This window comes from Crinia signifera, chromosome 8, assembly GCF_055691185.1.
Source record: "Crinia signifera chromosome 8, ASM5569118v1, whole genome shotgun sequence".
Lineage (NCBI taxonomy): Eukaryota > Metazoa > Chordata > Amphibia > Anura > Myobatrachidae > Crinia > Crinia signifera.
Genome location: NC_139224.1, coordinates 64,815,660 through 64,831,904, shown reverse-complemented (window position 1 = coordinate 64,831,904; position 16,245 = coordinate 64,815,660). Strand labels below are relative to the sequence as shown.

The 16,245-nt window shown below is 41.0% G+C and overlaps 1 protein-coding gene across 2 annotated transcripts in view; it reads right to left on the bottom strand.

Moving 5' to 3' along the window:
• Positions 1-4,992: 4,992 nt before the first annotated feature.
• Positions 4,993-16,245, bottom strand: part of UBN2 (ubinuclein 2) — a 51,758-nt gene continuing 40,505 nt past the window's right edge. For both annotated transcript variants that reach the window (XM_083156595.1, XM_083156596.1), the window contains 3 exons: positions 14,064-14,301; positions 13,417-13,506; positions 4,993-7,306 (listed from right to left, as the gene is read on the bottom strand). In XM_083156595.1, coding sequence (XP_083012721.1) covers positions 7,257-7,306; positions 13,417-13,506; positions 14,064-14,301 — 378 coding nt within the window. In that variant the 3' untranslated portion in view covers positions 4,993-7,256. The remainder of the gene's footprint in view (positions 7,307-13,416; positions 13,507-14,063; positions 14,302-16,245) is intronic.

The following is a 16,245-nucleotide window of genomic DNA, read 5'->3' as shown; positions in this document are numbered from 1 at the left end:
GAAGTGGCATGCAAAAGTGACCCATCTCTTCCCTCCATTGTGCGAAAATGGTAGAAGCCCTTTGACAAATGCCGGTACTTGTTTCCTAGCATGGCGCCTGCGATTTTGATTGTATCCATTGGGTCCTAAAAAAAATTGCTTTGATCGCATCGCATGCGATGCGATGCGATCGATGCAATTTTTACATGTTAAATGCCCCCCAGACCCCAATTTTCATTGTATACCCACCCTGATGGGTCAAATGCCCCCCCCCCCCCATTGTTAACGCCACCCCACAGCGTGGCGAGTGCAGCTCACCACACTATATTAAATCAACTCCATGCCGACATGGATATTTATCCAAAGGTCGGAGGACGCATACCGCCACGCTTCGGGTTGGCGTTCATCGTGGGGTGGCATTAACAATGGAGGGGGGGGGGGCATTTCACATGTAAAATACCCATAAGGGTGGGTATACAATAAAAAATCGGGTCCGTCGCATCGCATGCCTTAACTTAAGGCATGCGTTGGACGCGATTTTTTAACCCCTTCCCGACATATGACGTACATTTACGTCATATGTCGGGTGCGGGGGAATCAAGCCAGCTCACGGAGTGAGCTGGCTTGACAGAGAGCAGGTAATGGCTGTATATTACAGCCAGGTCCCTGCTCTCACGGCCACGAGCGGCGAGTTCGCCGATCGTGGCCGTTTAACCCTTTAAGCACCGCGGGCAAAGCGACCGCAGTGCTTAAATAGCTGATCGGAGGGGGGGCGCCCCCCTCCGGCGCCGATCGGGGCCCCCCGCAGCGAGATCGGAGGGTGCCGATCGGTTGCCATGGTAGCCAGGGGTCTAATGTAGATCCCTGTGCTGGCCGTGTATGCATACCTATTACATCCTGCCTCAGGCAGGATGTAATAGGAAGTGCATAAAATCACTACGTTCAGCCATAGAGCTCTATGGCTGAACCTAGTACAGGCGATCGCGCCCCCTAGTGGTCAAGTACACTAGGGGGCCTTGTAGTAAAAGTAAAAAAAAAAAAAAAATAAAGTTTAAAAATAAAAAAAAAATAAAAAAATATTAAAAGTTCAAATCACCCCCCTTTCCCCATTTCACAAATAAAAATAAATAAAAAATAAAAAAAAAAAACATATTTGGTATCGCCGCGTTCCTAAAAGTCCGATCTATTAAAATATAACATTAGTTATCCCGCACGGTTAAAGGCGTAAACGGAAAATAATTCCAAACGCCAAAACTACATTTTTTGGTCGCATCGCGTACCCAAAAAAAAATAACTAAAAGAGATCAGAAAGTCGCCCATATCCCATAATTAAATTAATTAAAAAGTACACTTCAGCCCGCAAAAAATGAGCCCTCACCCAGGTCCGTAGGTGGAAAAATAAAAAAGTTATAAGCCGCAGAACATGGCGACGCAACGCAAATCAGAAAAACCGTAAAAGTTGCGATTTTTTTTTTTAGTGGTAAAACATAACGAAAACTATATAAGTTTGGTATCACCAGAATCGTAACGACCCATAGAATAAAGATAACCCATCATTTTAAACGAACTATGAACTCCAAAAAAACCGTAACCAGCGCAAAATTGTGGAATGGCGTTTTTTTTTTTTTTTACCCCACATTGAATTATTTCCTGATTCCCCAGAATATTATACGGTATAGTAAATGGTACCATTACAAAGTACAACTTGTCCCGCAAAAAAAAAGCCCTCATGTGTCTATATAGCCGGAAAATTAAAAAAGTTACGCTTATTTGAACGCAAGGAGGAAAAAAAAAAAAAAATTAGCATAAAAGGCAATGTCGGGAAGGGGTTAATTGTCGGGGAAAAGGCTAAAAATAGCCCTGAAATTGCGTCGGTCGTGTCAATCGCATACCATAAGTTAAGGTATGCGATCACCTGTGCTGGGCGCCATGCTAGGTAACAAGTACGCGAATGCCATTTTCAAGAGCCTTCTGGGGGTCCTCAGTCTATAACCCTGAAGAGATTTCTGGCTAAAGGATGCACTAATCCACCCTGACATACTGAGCTCATTACAATTAAGGAAAATGTGACACAAAGGGCTAGTGACCATATAAATGGGTGACATGGGGAGGTTGGCGTGCCACATAAAGGGCTACTGGAATGAAGGATAATGTTGGCCTGAAGGGGGAGTGGTTTACTTTATAAATCTTACTTTCAATGTTGGAAAAATTATGTATCACTGCGCTTGTTTTCAGCTGCTCCTCTGTAGATTAAGGAATTTGATAAAGGGGAGAAGGGAGGCGCTTGTGCTATGAACAATAATAAAAAACAATGATGTGCTTGCCTGTGGAGAAAAAAAGGGGAGGGACAGGGAGGGAGGGATATGTAAAATACTTGGGCTTTAAAAAGCCTGTTTGTTTGTTTACAGCCCTTCCGTGACTTTATTTAAGAGGATGCGGGAAGGCGGTTCCGGGGACACGCAGTGACGGCGTCTAGCTACACTTTCCCTACAATACCTTGGTATCTTCTTCTTGGGTCCGTGCAGCGTCAGTCTGATGTTTTTTTCTACGTCTTCTGTCTCCCTGTTGCCGCGATGCTCCGCTGTAGTGAGGCCGGAAGTTCGGATCGCGTACTTCCGGTATCGGTACGGGACTCCTGGTGAACACCTCCAACGCGTTTGACAAAGTTATCACTCGAAACGCGTTGGAGGTGTGCGCCGGGAGTCCCGTACCGATACCGGAAGTACGCGATCCGAACTTCCGGCCTCACTACAGCGGAGCATCGCGGCAACAGGGAGACAGAAGACGCAGAAAAAAACATCAGACGGACGCTGCACGGACCCAAGAAGAAGATACCAAGGTATTGTAGGTAAAGTGTAGCTAGACGCCGTCACTGTGTGTCCCCGGAACCGCCTGCCCGCATCCTCTTAAAACAAGCCACGGAAGGGCTGTAAACAAACAAACAGGCTTTTTAAAACCCAAGTATTTTACATATCCCTACCTCCCTGTCCCTCCCCTTTTTTTCTCCACAGGCAAGCACATCATTGTTTTTTTATTATTGTTCATAGCACAAGCGCTCCCTTCTCCCCTTTACTTTCAATGTATTGTATGTTGCATCTGGCTTTTTCAATGTATTTTATACCAGGGCAATGGCCTAACAGACCCAAGGCCACCCCACATTTTTGGCACATGCATGATGTTAGCTCAGGGATAGCCCTACACATATATTTGACTCTATCTTGACTGGTTGGCAACCCCTGCATTGGTGTATAGGCACCTAAAAAAAAGCTTCTGCATTTGCAGTCCAGGCAACCCAGGATAAGTTACATTTCTGCCATCAATCAGATCACAATGTAGACATGTCCTACACATTCAGACTATTCTGGGGTGTTTTAAAACAAGTTCCAATCTATAAAATCATTGATTATAAACTTTATGAGGCTTGCTACAACCTCTTAAAGTCTTTTACTAACCAACAGAAGATGATCAAATGGGTAGACATTCCTAAAGTGATTATGTAAAGCACAATAGGTCATGGTTATAATGTTGACATTAAGAATGTCGATAATTATGAAATAACATGGTTAGAATGTTGGTAGTTTAAGGCAAGTCTATCCTAACACTGATGTTGAAATAAATAAGGTCAATATTTTCCTGGTGTTGACATAACTGCTGACATTCTGGTATAGACAAATAGTGATTGGCAGCACCACATTTCGTTATCGCCCAGCAATTAATATCCAGCATGCTGATATTAATCGGTCAGGGCCAGTGTCCTCACTGAGGACACTGGCCCTGACAGATTGCTCAGCACACATATCTGATGGTGCCCATACACCATGCGAGGGTACTGTGCAATGCGGGCTCCCGCGGGCATCCCATTGCACATAAACTAACTTTTTTAACTAGGCCCCAATCGAATCGCACGCAAACCGCATGCGGTGTGATCTAGTTCAAAATGCACAGGAATAGTGTACCATATATGGACACCTTGACACATTGCTGTGCGTTCAACGCTTTCTAGCATCCTTTAGAATGTTTAGTAAATATCCCAGTGTGAAGGCCCCTTTACTGGACAAAATTTTACAATTCTGGAATGTTCTCTGAAATCCTCTCTAAAAGAGGGAAAATCTTTTATTGTACCCAAGCAGAACTGACAAAGGACTTCACTAAAGAACCTGATAACTCTTGGCCAAGACCACATAGCTGCATATACAAAAAAGAGGGAGGAACCTTTTCTGTCTTACACATGCTGTGTGGCACTAGAATGAAACAGTAAAATTTAGAACCTCCCCCACCCCACAAAAATAAAAAATAAAAGTACATTGCAACAAATACAAACAATACAGGAATCAATCTATAATGATAAAGTGCTGTGTATCGAAAAAATCCATTAAAAAAAAAAAAACACACACACAACAAAATAGAGCTTCAAAGTTTTTGTTTTGTTTTTAATTTTAAATACTAAATTTCTCCAGAGCATCCCACCCCTTTCAACATATCTAGACCCCCTTCCCATCCCTAAAAAAAACAAACACACTGTAATGGTCAACAGGGTTTTACTTTCAGGACTGTCTGGGTCTTTCATGACTTCAGACTCCCTACTGCCAGAAAAGGCACAGTCTACCCATTAAAAACACCAATAAACAGACACACACCCAGACAGAACAAAACAAAAATAAAGACAATAAAAGGGAAATTGTATAATTATGGCAATCGTGTTTTTTTTTTCTTTAAATAATTTCCAAAATAAAAGCTATTGCTTTAGTTTTACAGGAGAGTCTTTACAAATGACAGACAACTGTCAAATGAATAATTATGAGAAGTGGCACCTTTAAAATTTAAATACAAGTACGGGAAATAAAAGGCACTTAAATGGTTAATTCTGAATACAATTGTATGGAACAGAGGACCTGGTTTCTAAAGTGGAAATAAAAAATATTGGAAAATATATTAGAGCCAACTGTATCTTATTATTACTCATTAAATAAAGCAAGCATTGTTAATTCATACAGTTTCAACCGGTCTTTCTTAAAAAGCAGCATTCTGTTAATTTCCTGTTCTGGTACAGAAATAACATTACAAGTAATCAGTTTGTTGATTCTAATAAAACAGAAAATCACCTCCATCCACCTCCAAAAACAGTTAAATGACAACTTTTGTGCATTAAGACGATGGGCACAGTAATTGTAAGCCATCGGGACAGGGTAGACAAACCTGAAATGCTGGCAAATATAAACACTAAATGTTAGCAATCTATAGATGAAGAAAATGAAAAAAATTCTAAAAACAGCCAAGATAATCTGAGCTATAGCAGCAATATGGATGAATGTATGGTTGTCCAAAACTACACACTGCAATCTTAGCAGCTGAGGTGGGTCCTCACATAGTTTTAATGGATTATGAATGTTACTCACTGCCTTACTACATGTAAAATACAGTTCTGCTTGACTGGCTATAAGATGCAGAGTAAAACCAATATGCGAAATGTCTCGTTTTAACAGGGTAAGGTTAAAAATTGTAAAAAAAAAAAAAGTTAAACCAGACTAAGCTTTCACACTGTCATGTTGGTAAAATAGCCAGTAAACTCATCCAGTTTTAGAAGATGGGGGACAATAGTGATACTCATGGTATATTCAATTAAATTTCCTACTAAATGAGTCCTATTTCTTAAATGCTTGGGAGACAAGGTTGCCACACATTTCTAAAAGGCTAGAGACTATTAGATCCGCTTCCTGCACAACCAGTCTTTTATTTTTTTTATTAATTTGGCATACAATTTTAGAGATAATATGCAATACGTTATAATTATTAAAAACACTAAAATGTAAGTTGTATTGCAAATTTTTTTAATTTTTTTTTTTTTTAATAGTTACCAACTTTAACGCAGAAGTTATTGAACAGTTTGGGAGTTTTTTTTTTTGTTTGTTTTTTTATAACCAATGTGTGAACCTTGTGTTTGGTTAAAAAAAAAAAAAAAAAGAAACAAAAAGTAGCCAAGAGGCTAATTGCAATGACCAATTGTCCTTTCCAGGGGTTATGGACTTTACCATGCCTAGGAATCTATTTTCCAAATGTTGCATTTATGTCAAATATTTTCAGTACCAGTAAAGTCCTGAAAAACCTTTTTAAATATAATTGTGCTTAAAAACGCTTGTTTATATAAATTTACTTTCAGTGTTTCAATCATACAGAATGGAAATTTAATTTTAATCCGAATCTTACTACTAAATGATGCACTGCATCCAAATTGGTAAAACACTCTGCAATATATGAAGATAATATAAGTCAATAGTTTTCAGCTACATCTTACAATAAAACAGGCGACATGAACCTCAATATATTCAAAAACACTAAAAATGTATAATACGTGATGGTACATACATTTAGACGTTCATTTAAATGCCTTGGGTTAATGTTTTAAGGAAGGATGGACATTAACCAAATTAGTATGATCACAAAAAAATGGGGAAAAAAAAGTGTTTAAACATGAGTGGAGACTGAAAATAAAGGCTCATTGTTGGCTAAACCTGTTACACTATAATACTGCTTTTTTCAAGGCTTGAGAACTGCTAAACCAGTGTACAAACTATTAGCGCTCAACAAAACTATTACATACATAAAGATATGCCACAATCTGCCCCATAATGCTACTTTAATTGTTCCCTGATGCAGAAAACATCTGTCAAAAGGACAATTTAGAGTTCCCAATATAAAAAAAGCATGATTTTGATATCAAAGTCGTAGGTGTTACAAAATGAATAATAAAAAAAAAAAAATTCACCTTTAGTCAAATTCATACTCACATTTCACAAATATATTTTACATTTTTGAGGGTGGGGGAAGTGTTTTCTGTATTTTATTTACAACTATTTGCCAGCAATATTATTCTGAAATCCTCGGCAAAATAATGGAATGCAAACTTATACATTTCTTGTTGTTTACGACAAAAATAAATATAAAACAATCATTTAGCCCAGTGATTATATAACATTGCAGTGGGAAGCTTCCTCCCCATCACTTGCTCTAAAAGATATCCTCTGTGGCTTCATAGCACCATCTTATAGCCAGCCATGCACAAAATCAGTCTACTGCTGCTTTCCTCCTTGTTTTGATCAAGTATTCATTCTGTTCTCCACAGTACTTGAGATCAGAGTCATGTAAACATAGACAGGACATGGCAGCTAATTCTGCCAACGGAGCACTTTCCAATAGGGCTCTTGCTGCCAATCAGAAGAATAAATCCTAATAAAAAAAAAAAATCATCAACTTGTCCACTTAGTCCTGTTGATCAGATGTCATGGATTTTTACGCTGCATTTTGGAGTCCACTTTACTTTGACCTCCATCTTAAGAAAACAAAACAAAAAGACATCAATAAGAACAGTAGTTCAATTAACAATGCCACCAAGATAGACATAGCTATATTGACAAGTAGGTCTAGAAGTATGATGTAATCCAGGGCCATTCAACATGCCGTGCCACAATTTTGATATTAATGCATGTTAAAACAGTCAGCTGGAGGGCGGCATATGTTCAATAGCCCTGATTTAGATGCGTTCCTTATTTGTCAAGTAATGCAAAGCAGAGTGTGTTCTTAATGTAGATCTCCCAAAACATAATTGTAGCAACAGCAGGTTTTTTTGCAAAACTATTTTATGGTTTTGTTTGTACAGGTCGGGCATCCCGTATCCGAATTATTCCAAAAACCGTGTTTTTTTGGAATAATTAAAAAAAAAATTTTCCCCCCCTAACCCTCTTTTAATACTTACCAAGTCCTCCGGCGTCCATAGCAGGCCTTCAGCATCCTCTCCGGCGTCTCCAGCGGTCCCAGGAGTGCTTTGCGCGAGAGCGCGCGCCGGTGACGTCACCGGCGCACCTGGGAACTTGCGCAAAGCACTCCTGGGACCGCTGGAGACGCCGGAGACGGTGCTGGTGGCCTGCCGTGGACGCCGGAGGACTCCATGGACGCCGAGGGACCATCGGGGACCTACCAGGGGCAGGTAAGTATGGCTAAAAAAAAAACTGAATATTCTCTTATCCGGAATGCTCGTGGTCCCGAGCATTTCGGATAAGGGATACTCAACCTGTAGTACATAGGTTATTGCATTATAAAGGTAGAATAATCCTTCACTAAAGATAACATGCTATCAAGCAGTTGTTTGTGTAGATCTGCATCCAAGTTCTAAACATGTAGATAATGTAACAAATCCAAAATGTCATAGGAATCAGAAGGACACCTACATTATTTTCAAAGAGAACAATGTTGTACTAGACTCCTATATACATAATAACCATTAAGTACAAAGTCCATACTGAAAAACGACGTACTTACGTGTTTTCTACAAAGACACTTTTGGTCCATATGATCAATATAACCAAAATAAAAAGGTTTTAGAGGTTGACTAAACCAATGATACCGGTAATGAGTGGTATTGGAAATAACAAAAAAACAGGGCAAACAGACTGAGCATCATAATCAGAATTGTTATAACCTTGTGTCAGAAAGGGAGTATAAGCTTTAGACTAAATATTATTGAGTGGCTATTCCTAATTAAGGACACAGATTTTTTTATATTATAGGTACTTCTGTAGTAGCCAGGCGCCCAATTTACATACGTACGCTTGCGGAAGGAAAAACGCATTGCATCGCATGTCCCGTTTTAGTGCCATGCGATGCGATCCCAGTAGTTTATATGCATAAAATACTGATCGACGTTTGTCAGTTACCGTATCTATGCTTTGGGAATAAGCTTAAGCTACGCAAATAGCATAGTCAGTCAGAACTTGCGTAACTGCTCCCGGTCACTCACTGAGTAGCATCCATCACTGACACCAAATAACCTCAGAGTTGTTCCAGTGACTGGTGTGCACAGCGCAGGCATGGCAGATGGCAGGTAAGCAGATGTTGATGTTTACCCTGCCTACATCAGAGGGAGGAGGCTGTGCTGTTTTTTTTTTTTCAAGAAAAGCAATTGCTGCCCGTTACGCAGACTTGCGTTAACGGACATCCGATGAGGCTCTCTGTCAAGAAAGGGACGTGGTGCTGCCACATCAAGTGTTGCCGCAAGAAGGTCAGCATTCAAGCAGACCACTGGTTCCCTGGATGCCGTTCCTTACCCTGGTCCGGTTTCTCTACTCCTGGGCACAGGAGCTTACCAGTGTGCAGTACTACCAGAGGGAGCAAAATATGTCTATTAAGACGATGGCGCAGTATAACGGACTCCTGAAGGAGTCCTGCACCATGGATCTGCTTTCACAGCCGCAGACCCAAATTGGAGGCCCTGGGTTGGTGGTGGAGGTGGATGAGACCCTTTTTGTCAAGAGGAAGTAAAAGGTTGGGAGGATGCTGCCCCAGCAATGGGTATTCAGTGGCATATGCAGAGACAGGGGCCTGCTTCCTGACTGCCGGTGAAAGGCGAGACACCACGACCCTTAGGTCTGCCATCAATACAAATGTTGCTCCCGGGTCCGTCATCTATTCCGACTGCTGGAAGGCATATAATACCCAAGAACTGCAGCAGGCAGGGTACAAACATTGCAGGGTGAATCACTGCTACAATTTTGTGGACCCTGACTCAGGGGTACACACCCAAAACATCGAGCGGATGTGGGAGCCGCCAAATGGCGAAAAAGACAGTGGCACTGCAAGGCACCACTTACAATCCTATCTACAGGAGTTCATGTGGAGGAAAAGTTTGGGAGCAAACTACAGCAGATCCTGTGACAGCTGTAGAGCATTGTAGACTGATCTCAGTTCTAAGACATTGACAGTTGTGATTCTGCCAGAGCCCACCTTCCTTGCAAGGATTGGGATTCTACTACAGCCCCTCAACCTCGCAGACTATTGTCTGTGGTGAGAAGGGTCCATTGAGGAAGCGAAAAGTGGCGTCCCACTGAGTCTCGCTGAGCCACCGGGTCAAGGTTGTTTGCACCACCATAATAAGGCACATGGTGCCAGACCTGAGATGTTGTGTCCGACCATCCCATCTGGTCAGTATCAGCCTTTGCAAAAACCACAAATGGAATTGCGCCAACTCAACCATAATCGAACATTGACACCATAAGGCAGACAATCTGCAGAGCTTGATGAATTGTGACCCTAGGAAGATGGAGGAATTTGAGAGTTTTTGTCTGCAGCTGCCAACACTTGTCCAGAGGTAGAAATGGATGCTGAACATCGGGGGCCAACAGGGCTCCTAGATAGAACATCTGTTTTGAAGGTAACAGAGCTGACTTTCCAGCCACTCATGTCTCTGAAGGATGTCCTTTGTAATCTGGAGGTGACTGAAGAGTACCTCCTGTGAATTGGCTAGGAGTAGGTGGTCTTCCAAGTAGGGAATTACTCTGATGTCCTGACGTCGCAAAGAAGCAGTTATGACTGCCATTAACTTTGTGAAGGTACTGTGTGCAGTGGCCAACCCAAAGGAGTAGGGGGGGGGTGGGGAATTGATAGTGTTGAGTCAGGATGGCAAAGTGGAGAGACTGTTGATGTCATGGAGCAATGGGAACATGCAAATAGGCATTGTAATCCTATGTTTCCATGGTCAACACTATGGTCTGCAATGGTTCCATGCGAAATTTGGACACCTTCACAAATTTATACTGAAAAAAAAAACCCTATAACCTTGATTGTGAGCACTAAGTAAATAGGATGTTACTTCCCTAGTGCAGAACGTTTTGTCTATTTCTTCTTTAGGAGATTCTTAGAAGCTGTACATGCACAAGAGAAGGTACAAAAAGATCTTCACGTAACACTGATACAGTGGGATGATATACATTGTTATATGAAGTTTCTATAGGATGGGGAATGTCCCCTTTTAGGTCACTCACAAAATCTTAAGTGAGAGTGTGCATGTAAACTAATATTTATAATAGTACCTCCGCTTTTTTTTTTTAAATTTCAACCTTGCAGCTGGACTCTGGAAATATTTAGCTCAGTGTAAAATCAAAACGTTAAAAATAAAAAGCTTGGGATTACCTGAGGCACCAACAAAAAAACTGAACCAGGCAGGATGGGAAACTAAAAAAACTTTAGAGACTAGTGCCCCGGTCCTCTGGAACCGCTTACAACCCTGATGTTAACACTGTGGGACCCAGGAACCTTCACTGTTCACTATCTGCACAGTTAGTGGTGGCTTAGGGCCAGATCCAGAGGTGAACACATGAGAGGGGCAGAAGCTGTAGCTAGACAATTAGGAATCTGCAGCTACACAAGGTCCGGTCTGTGCAGAATGTGGCTTGCAATGGCGCCTGTAGTTCCCCTCTAGCACTGCCTGATTGAGTGAGTGGAGGGAGGGCTACATGTCTGAAAATGGTTACTCTCCCTGAAAAAAAAAAAAAAAAAAAAAAAAAAAAAAAAACCACACCCACACAGACTTCTTGACCTTGACTGTGTGAAACATTGAACAGATGGTCATGTTGGATTCCAGCTTGGGTCAATCTATAGTAAATCAAAACTTCCAACCAGACCATCTAAGATTTTCATGAATTTTGCTAGGATGGTAGAGGGTAAAAAAAAAACAACTTTAATATGTAATATTTTAGCCTTCAGTGATACAAGGTGTTCATGTAACATGTAAATTGCGAGGTCAACTAAAAAATCCGAACTATGCTTCCATTTGTTGTAGAACTTTCATGTTAGTCTGGTTTCAAAGTTGAGGCCATAAAAATTTTTTATATTTAAACAAGAATTTCTACATTTTAAAGTCCACATGATTTGACCTTGAATATATAAAAAAAAACTGTGTTTTTTTTTTTTTAACACAAAAATAGGTCATACAGTTAAAATACAATCTATTTGCTATTTGTTTCATTTCAAGAAGCCTTTGGGAAGAGGAGTAATATAAATAAATATCTCTATCTCTAGATATAGATATAGCAGTTAAACCCTTCTGGCACAAACCATACAACTCGAAAGTTCATACTGTTGAGGAAGGTGCAAGGGCATCAATAATGAGGAAAGTGACACAATGCAGGACTGAGTCAGCTTTGCAGTCATTGAATGAAAGTTTATGGATCACAGGTCAGGTCTTGCCCAAGGTCTAGCTCTAATAATCAGCCCAGCCAAAAATCACACAGAATTCACTGAACCTGTTTATTTTCAGCAAAAATAGAGTTTTTCATCAGGAGATCCCATTGGATCAACATTGGCAATGTTTTATTGGGGGGTATCATCATCATCATATAAAAAAAACTATCAAAATTTACTAGCAGTCTCCTTGTGTCTCTTATTCACATTATTTTGTACTGCAGGTTAAATTTTCAGCAAATAAAAAATAGGGTACCCAATGTTATTTCAGCATAGGACCTGGCTGCTCACTCACAACATGAATCGCACGATGCATGGCGTAATGAGTATAGGTGTATGAGGACACATCTGCACACTGACTTCCAGCTTGGCTGTTTTAGCAAAGCATCCACACCATTTTTTAAAACTCCATGACCTAATTAATACAATCCTTGCAGCAAGGGGTGTACTATAAACCATTGTACCTAAAAGTATGTACTGGGTGAAATGGCCAAATTGGCAGGTGTTACGTTTTGCATTATTTATGTACAGGTAGTTTAGTTGTCCTTCTTTTACTTGGATATGAAGAATTGAAGTGACATGTTAAGTGGTCTGAGGGTCCATTTGCCCTTCAAAATTAAAGTGTGCGCTACTCAGTGGTCAGCAGTACCTAAAAGGTGCCCATACACTGCCTGCGACGTCTCGCAGCAGTGTACGGACACCCAACAGAGTGCGAGCCGCCAGGACCTTCCCGGCGGCAGGGACACATGCGATCCGTTGTGATGGATCGCATGCGTCCCTGCTTCCCACCCGCCCCAGAACGGGTTGTCGGATGGCCAGCCAGGTCCGATGCGCACGGGACCGTGCATCGGACCCAACTGCATGTCAGGGAGAGGCGATTTGGTCCGATTTAAGGGGCCGATTGGTCGCAATCGGCCAAAATCGGACCAAATCGCCTCAATGTCTGGGGGCCTTAAGAATGTGCGTACTGACACCCAGGGTCTAGAGAGTGGAACCAGTGCTGCATTTGGTGTGAGCCATAGTGTGCATATGAGAAAACCTACACAGCACCTTAGGATGTTTTGAGAACCACTCTTCTTCCTAGGTGGTCACATTTCCTCGTAGGGGCAAGACAAATTATGGTCCCAATACAGCCCTGTTCCAAGTAGTATTGGTGCAGTGTATCTTGATACCCAACTATATTTTTTCATTCTACTAAAGCATATTCGTAAATTTCTGAATTACTAAGCTAAGATGCCTTACATGGTAAATGGTATACACACAAAAAAATAACATACTTTGGGTTTTTACAAAGAGAATGAATAATAAAAAATAAAGTAAATATATGAAAATGGACACAATACAGGTTTATAGTTTATTGTAAAATATGTTAAATTGAAAATTATACCAAGGTGCAAGAATTGGGATTAAATAGTTAGTACTCCTTACCTGTGAATGCTTGTTGCAAGTGAGGAGTCAAACTGGAGTGAGATATCGTGGGTGTGTGCGTAGCAGTCGTCTGTAACCCTTTTAGTAAATCTGTGTGTGCAAGATAGAAAAAGTGACTAGAGAGTAAGTTAGATTTTAGGTTCAGTTTGATTTCTTTCAACACAACTGTTTTAGGGACTAGTTCTATTAGTTGATATTGGCTAAATAAAAATCAGAATGTTTATAGATTCTACTGTTCTAATTATTGCAATGAGTTTTCTTGAATGGTTAATAAAAAGCACACTGGACATTGAATTTTCTTAAGTGAGGCGTTTGAACCATCTAAAATATGCCAAATCTGTTATTAAAAAGAATTTAAAAATTCTACAATAAAAAGGTGTTAAATTAATATAAATATTATATATATATATATATACACACATACATACATATATATATATATATATATATATATATATATATATATATATATATATATATATATATATATATATATATATATATATATATATATATATATATATATATAATAATTTGATGTTTCAGACCTGTCATTTTATAAAATTAGTTCAATAGTCAACATTAATAAAATCAGCTTACACACAAAAAAAAAAAAAAAAAAAGAAAAAAGAAGAAGAAGCTCTTACTCTGTGAGAGATTGTGGTGAAAAGCTGCTGAGGTAGAACCCGGGGATGTTACTGCACCAGAAGTGTCACTCCCAAAACTGAGCAGCTCCAAAGGAAACGGGAATGGCATGGTGACAAGTCCACCCAACATGCCAAATGGGTTAAGCGAGGCCGTTGTCACATTTGGGCTGGTTACAGATAGTGGTGATGTCATGAGGGTCAATGGTGAAGTATTTGCAAGTAGAGATGCTGCTGCAGACTTTAAGAGAAATGAAATATTAGTGCTAAAAAGTTTCCATGAAGCCAAAACACAACAAGCTTTTATTATATACAAGTCAACAGTTTTGGTACTCTTTACCTAGAAGGGCGCCAGCGATTGGAATCGCGGGCGTCGGGGGTAAAAATCGCGGGCATCGCGGGTAAATCGCGGGTACATAAAAATCTGCTGCCCGCGATGACCGCGATTTTCCCATAGGGAACAATGTTAAAAAGGCTGATTGAGCGCGATTTTCATGTAAAATGCCTCAATGCCCGCGATTTGGCTATAGGAATCAATGTTAAATGGGCTACAGAGCCCAAATAGGCACAATTAACCCTTAAATGTCCCCCCAAATTTTTAACGCCACCCCACGATCCACGCCAACCCGAAGCGTGGCGAGCGCAGCGAGCCCGCGAGGGGCGGCGGTACGCGTCCTCCGACCTTTTCATGCCCTACTATCCACGTCGGCGTGGAGTTGAGAATAGAATAGTGTGGCGAGCGCAGCGAGCCCGAAGCGTGGCGAGCCCCGCGAGGGGACGCGGATACCTTCACAGGTAAACGCGTCCCCTCGCGGGCTTCACAGGTGTCCGCGTCGCCACGGACACCTGTGAAGCCCGCGAGGGGACGCGTATAACTGTGAAGGTATCCGCGTGCGCTCGCCACGCTTCGGGCTCGGTGGCTCGCCACACTATTCTATTCTCAACTCCACGCCGACGTGGATAGTAGGGCATGAAAAGGTCGGAGGACGCGTACCGCCTGCGCTCGCCACGCTTCGGGTTGGCGTGGATCGTGGGGTGGCGTTAAAAATTTGGGGGGACATTTAAGGGTTAATTGTGCCTATTTGGGCTCTGTAGCCCATTTAACATTGTTTCCTATGCCCACATCGGGTCCATTGAGGCATTTAACAGTAAAATCGCGTCGGTCGGGCCATTTAACATTGATTCCTATGGGAAATCGGGTGCATCGCGTCGCGGGCATCGCGGGTACATTTATGGCCGGCCGCGACGCGACCGACGCGATTTCCATGTTTAACATGGGTTTCAATGGGAAATCGCGGGCATCGCGTCGCGGCCAGACATAAATGTACCCGCGATCACCACGACGGGCGCCCTTCTAGGTAAAGAGTACCACAGTTTTTCTTCTTTTGTGGCTTCTGAGAGCCGCAGACAAAAAGGGACTGCCTGGCAAGGACTGTATTTTATCCCTGGATTAGCAAATTCCGACCTTTGCAATTAGGATTATAAATGTATGGATGTAAAATTACATATATCCGGCTCACTGGAAGAGGATTCCTTTCTTTGTAAATGGTTTAGTGTGTGTGTAATATATATATATATACATACATACATACATACATATACATACATACATATATATATATACATACATATATACATACACACATACATATACACATATATACACACACCAGCTGTCTAAACAGGATTCCGGATGTGGGTGTGTCTTGACAATGTACTTCCGGCTAGCAGCTCTGGTACACGTATGCAATGGAGGGTGATATAAAAAAGGTGAGATTCCAACTTATTTATTTTATATCCTAAAGATGAATTGATGTAATAAATTCCAAACATTGGCATAGATAGATGCTATGAATGGTTAAGTAGAAAAAAAAAAAAAAAGGATTGGTGGTTAAAGTATTTTTAACATAAAAATTAAAGCTATTTTTTTTTTACATAAATTCTGAAATTAAATTAGCGGTGCATAAATAAAAGTTTATTTCGGGGTAATTTGAGGCTATATTTTTTGCACACCAATAATAATTTGTAAATTGGCAAACTTTCAATTGTGTACTAAGTCATTAAGGGAGTGGGTACTTTTGCACCTGCTCTGGGGCTAGAAGAAATAAAATTGATGAATATTTAGCTTGCAACTGAATATGCCAAAACGGGAGAGTATTCAGTGTTGGTAGGTAGGGTTTTTGCA